General features: G+C 26.3%; 1 protein-coding gene across 1 annotated transcript; it reads left to right on the forward strand.

Annotated features, from left to right (window-relative positions):
• The first annotated feature begins 397 nt into the window (after positions 1-397).
• LOC132926553 (filamin A-interacting protein 1-like) lies at positions 398-2,457 on the forward strand. Its single transcript, XM_060990922.1, has 5 exons — positions 398-817; positions 889-1,227; positions 1,309-1,523; positions 1,598-1,859; positions 1,936-2,457. The coding sequence occupies exons 1-5, from the start codon at positions 761-763 to the stop codon at positions 2,200-2,202; spliced, it is 1,140 nt and encodes a 379-aa protein (XP_060846905.1). The 5' UTR covers positions 398-760; the 3' UTR covers positions 2,203-2,457.
• Positions 2,458-4,823: the final 2,366 nt, after the last annotated feature.

Below are 4,823 nucleotides of genomic sequence, written 5' to 3' on the forward strand. Positions count from 1 at the left end.
GCTTATTCAATAAAAATTAAAAAAAAGTTTAGTGTAAATGTACATATCATACTGTTATGCGTTATTGAATTTTAAATTTTGATTACATTCGATGTTCACACGTAAAATACCAATTCTTATGGAATTAATTTTCTAAAATTTATACTTTATAAGGTTAACTGAAAGTGAATTATAAAATTAGTGTTTATTTTTAATATATTTTTATATAACTTTCGAAAATATTAGAATTTAGTTTTTCTCTAAGCAATTTGAAGATATTATCTATTCATGTTTAAAATGCTAATCTAGACTTTTAATGTACAGTGTTTATAAATAATAAATAACATATTCAAATACATTTGTACCAAACACTGATATTAAAAAAAAAAAAAATAATTGATATATCGCATATGACATTTTCAATGTGTATACCTAATAATAACCTAAACTATAACATGTTATACCCATTTAAAATGTATTAATTAAATGTTGGCTTTTATACCGTTAAATGGTCAAAGTATTTTCTAAATATAACGAACAATGAATATTTGGAAAACTAAATAATCGTTCAACTTAATTCATTTAAATAAAAATGGTCTACACATAATAGTTTTCAGCGCGTTTCCATTGATTTTGTACGTCCGTAGCAACGGAACCAACAGTATACATAGTACGACGCAGTATGGTTGTACGCTACAAATGTTTATTTTCCACTGGTCGTAGTATTTTCATAATCTTTTCATTTGTCGGTGATTAAATATTAGTAGAAAACAGTTAAAATATGTTACGCATCAAACAATTACAGAATAAATTGTCTGAGGCCCAGGAACAAATAGACGTAAGTCCAAAAGAATAATGAATACCTGACAAATAAAATGTTTATAGATAAATTAAAATTTGAATATACAGGGTTTGATGGGTGAAAATCGATTATTGAAAATTATGGAGAGACGGCAAGAAAACGCACTATCTAAATACGAGGGCACACATGCTCAACTGCCACAGGTGATTAAATCGTACAGCGCAGATATTCGGACGCTTCAGACTCGACTGAAGACTATGAAAAATTCATACAGAGAATTGGAGGACAGAAATCGCTTGATTAGTACTGAGCTATTGGATGTTCAAAAACAACATAAACACTTGTTGGACTTGACCAAGAACAAACAGCTCGGCGAAAGGGAGAAATTGTCGAATCAGCTCGAAGAAGCGGAAAACATAATTAAACAGCAAGAGACCAAACATCAGGTACATGCACGTGAAACAATACGGCTTTACAATTAGTAGACATTTCTATATAGATTTCGTGTTATTTAATTGTCATATTAGAATTTAATGAACAAACTCGAACTTCTAAATAAGAACCACCGAAATCAAATAAACGTAGAGATAAGCAAAAGTAAGGCTCTTCAGATGGAATTAAACCGTTTAAAGGAAACAAACGACCAACTACTATCAAAAATTGAAAAACTCAAATACCAAAGTTATGGTGGCAGACAGAGCTACGCATTTGGAGTAAACCAACGTATTGCACCTAAATCCAGGTCAGTTAATTTTTAAAATACTCATTTTTATTTTATAAGCGTTTTTACGTGAACTTTATTATGCACCTGATTAGGTCTACGGTAATTTCTAAGAGCTCATTATTAGTTGACGTCGTCGGCGTCGTCGTCGATCGAAACCCATCATCGGGAGTCCACGTGAAAACGGTGAAACCTGAATTGGTTCACGGCGAGTCCGAGATCAGCGATCACACCAAAGACCTTCAAAAGAATCTAATGAGGCAAGTACACGAGGATGTGATTAATAAACCGAACATGTTAGTAAATGATAAAATGGAATCGCCGCATTTGAATTCCGGAATAGCTGAACTGATGAAGGTAATATTATTTTTATACATTCCGTTAGATGTATTTTATTAATATATATTTATATATATAATATTATTTATTTTAGAAAAAAGATTTATCTGACGAATTTGACGAAAGTATCGTGCAGCAGATTGAACCCAATGAGGCTGACAATCCTTTTTCTTTATCAAAGACTAGTGGAATAAAGTCGACCGGAGAACATCAATCGGTGACAAACTTGAAAATTAAAGACGAAGAATTAATTAATGCTGGTGAAGATAACTTGCAAAAAGACGATAATTCCTGCTCAGATGATGATGATGATGATAACGATACGAGTAGTGCATCATTTGTTAGTAATTCTGATGAATAGATATATCTACGTTTAATTTTAGTTTTATAGGTTTTGAGCGAAAAAAGAAATGTATTACCGTAATGGTTTTACAATGTTATATTTTAGTTATATTTAGTTAAGAATAGTGGTCCAAAAATTTCATCTGATCTCATACGTTGATTAAACATAGTATTATCTAATTACTAATTATTGAGAAGATTTTTAGTTGAATTTCCTTTAAAAAAAAAAGGAAAAATTTATTATTAATACATTTAAAAAAAAGTGGTGAAATTTGTTGTATGACTGTTTTTATTTAAATTAATTTTGATTATATAGAAAATAATATAAATTAGAAATCAAATGTATTTATTTCTGCTTTAAATCAAAGCTATTAACTTAAAAATTATAGGCTGTACGTAATCAGTGGATTTATTTTAAATGAAATAATTATTTTTAGTTATTTATGATTTATAGGGAGTTCTGACTTTCCTTGTTTTGACCTGACATAATTAAATTTATTTTAATTACCCACATATCTGCTAGTATTTGAAATTTCGTGGTACCAATATCAATGTGACAATATAGTACAGATATAGTCAATAGACCATAGTGACTAATGACTACAGAATAATAACTAATAACTAATAATAATACGAGTATTATATTATAATAGAAATTGTTGTAGGCCGATCATTGTCGTCGACGTACGGCAACGACACGAACGAAAATAGTATATATTATCAGAAACATAAATATAATAATATTAATAAAAATAATTTCTACAACATAAAACAAATATCTAGATAAATTACAGTAGATGACTGGAGTTTTCATCTAAAATAGATAAATAGATAACATTTAGATTTTTATCTAGATAAGATAATAGATAGTTGATATATTTTCTAGATAAATTTATCTAGATGTTTCAACACCGCGAATTAATATTATTTGAATTTAAAATATTAATTATTATGAAACAATTTTTAAAACCCTGTTACCTTATCATAGCCGGCAAAATATTTTTATTTTTTTTTTGTTGATGATGGTGGTGGGAGGGGGTATATACGTTATAGTATAAATATGTTTTTTTACTAACAAATTTTAAAACACAAATAAGCCTAATAAAATATGATATTGGAAAATGATTAATTAAATTATTAAAATAACATTTTTTTTTTTTAATTTCTGTTACTACGTTATTTTACATTTCTACAATAATTATTTTTTATTACACATTAGTATAAGGGTCAATTACCTATATATAGACATGAAAAAACAATTTAAAAATCAATAGTTTTAAATTTATTTTATTTTCCTTGAAGTATTTGAAAATCTTTTGATAACTTCTTCAGTGTCAATTTTAATGCCTCTATGTACATTGTCCTACATAAAGGATGACTATTCTAGACTTTCTTGTCAGGTTCTGTTTCATAAAAAAGTTTTGAGGCTCTTTAAAGTTAAAAACGTCCATTTGGATGTTAATGTTGATACTAGTAAAGTTTCCAACACATTGAATAAATAACAAATCGACGGAAAAAAGTTTAAATTGCACTTGGACAAGATATTAAAAATATTTGATGATCTTTCTTTTTCAAAAATCTTGTCTATTTCATCTGCTTTAGTAAAAATGCTGTTTCAATAACTAGTGATTTTGGATTAGAAATATAAAATCAACACAAGATTTAATATCTTTAAAATCATTCAAATTTATGTCAAGAAAACATTTTGATAGAGAAGTATAAACTCCTAAGGATGAGGCATTGTATCTTAAACAATTAAAATAATTTGGTAACTTATTTTATTGTTATAACTATAATACAATTTATAAATTTTAAACAGTTATTTTATGACCGAGATTAACAATTTATTTTTATTCTTCGAAAAGTAGTCGGAGGTAGTTAAAATTTATTCTTTTAAGGATTTAATGATGAATATCCGTGAAAATAATATTTTTAATATTTTATACAACAAACTTTTAAAATGTTACCAAAGTTCTCAAAAATCAATAATCGCTGGGTAAGGGTAACTAACAATTTTAAGCTGAAAAAAATCAAAATTTAATATATTTACATAGTTAAAATAATTAAGCTTTGAATATATCTATTGTTTTCATAAAAAAAAAAAGTTTTACTATGTTAAATTTACTGATTTCAAAATATAAATAACTATTCAAATCTACTTTATAAAATTATTTGTTTTATTTTTATTACCAATTTTTTTATTATTATATTTTTTATTTTATTACAAAGTTACTATAACAACATGATTTTATGATTATGATATTAATTTTCATAGATAAATTGGTCAAAATTCACTGTTAAAAATGTTTGAATTGTTTTTTATTAATGTCTATTAAGTTAAAATCATAAGAGTAAAAATGTATAAGTAAATATTTTATTTTTTAATAATACTTAGATAATAATAGTCAATGTAATAAAATAAAATAAAATAAATGTTTTAGTGGCATAAAATCATATATATGAAGACGACTTCTCTTGGTTCTTACGGTGCCTTTCTGTATGACGCCCATTCTTAGTCAAATTCAAAAGTTAAAAAATAGTTGTACATATCGATTTGTGTGATAATATTGAATGCATACATTTGTGTTTTAATTAAACAAACTTTGAAAGGTTCAAAATGCATATACGAATGATTCTGAT

Source organism: Rhopalosiphum padi, chromosome 3, assembly GCF_020882245.1.
Source record: "Rhopalosiphum padi isolate XX-2018 chromosome 3, ASM2088224v1, whole genome shotgun sequence".
Taxonomy (NCBI): Eukaryota; Metazoa; Arthropoda; class Insecta; order Hemiptera; family Aphididae; genus Rhopalosiphum; species Rhopalosiphum padi.

Excerpts from the sequence above, each read along its gene's own strand:
- LOC132926553 (XM_060990922.1), top strand. The coding sequence starts at position 761 with ATGTTACGCATCAAACAATTACAGAATAAATTGTCTGAGGCCCAGGAA. Across the intron at positions 818-888 it reads AGGCCCAGGAACAAATAGAC|GGTTTGATGGGTGAAAATCG; the intron begins GTAAGTCCAAAA and ends TTGAATATACAG. Across the intron at positions 1,524-1,597 it reads CGTATTGCACCTAAATCCAG|GTCTACGGTAATTTCTAAGA; the intron begins GTCAGTTAATTT and ends GCACCTGATTAG.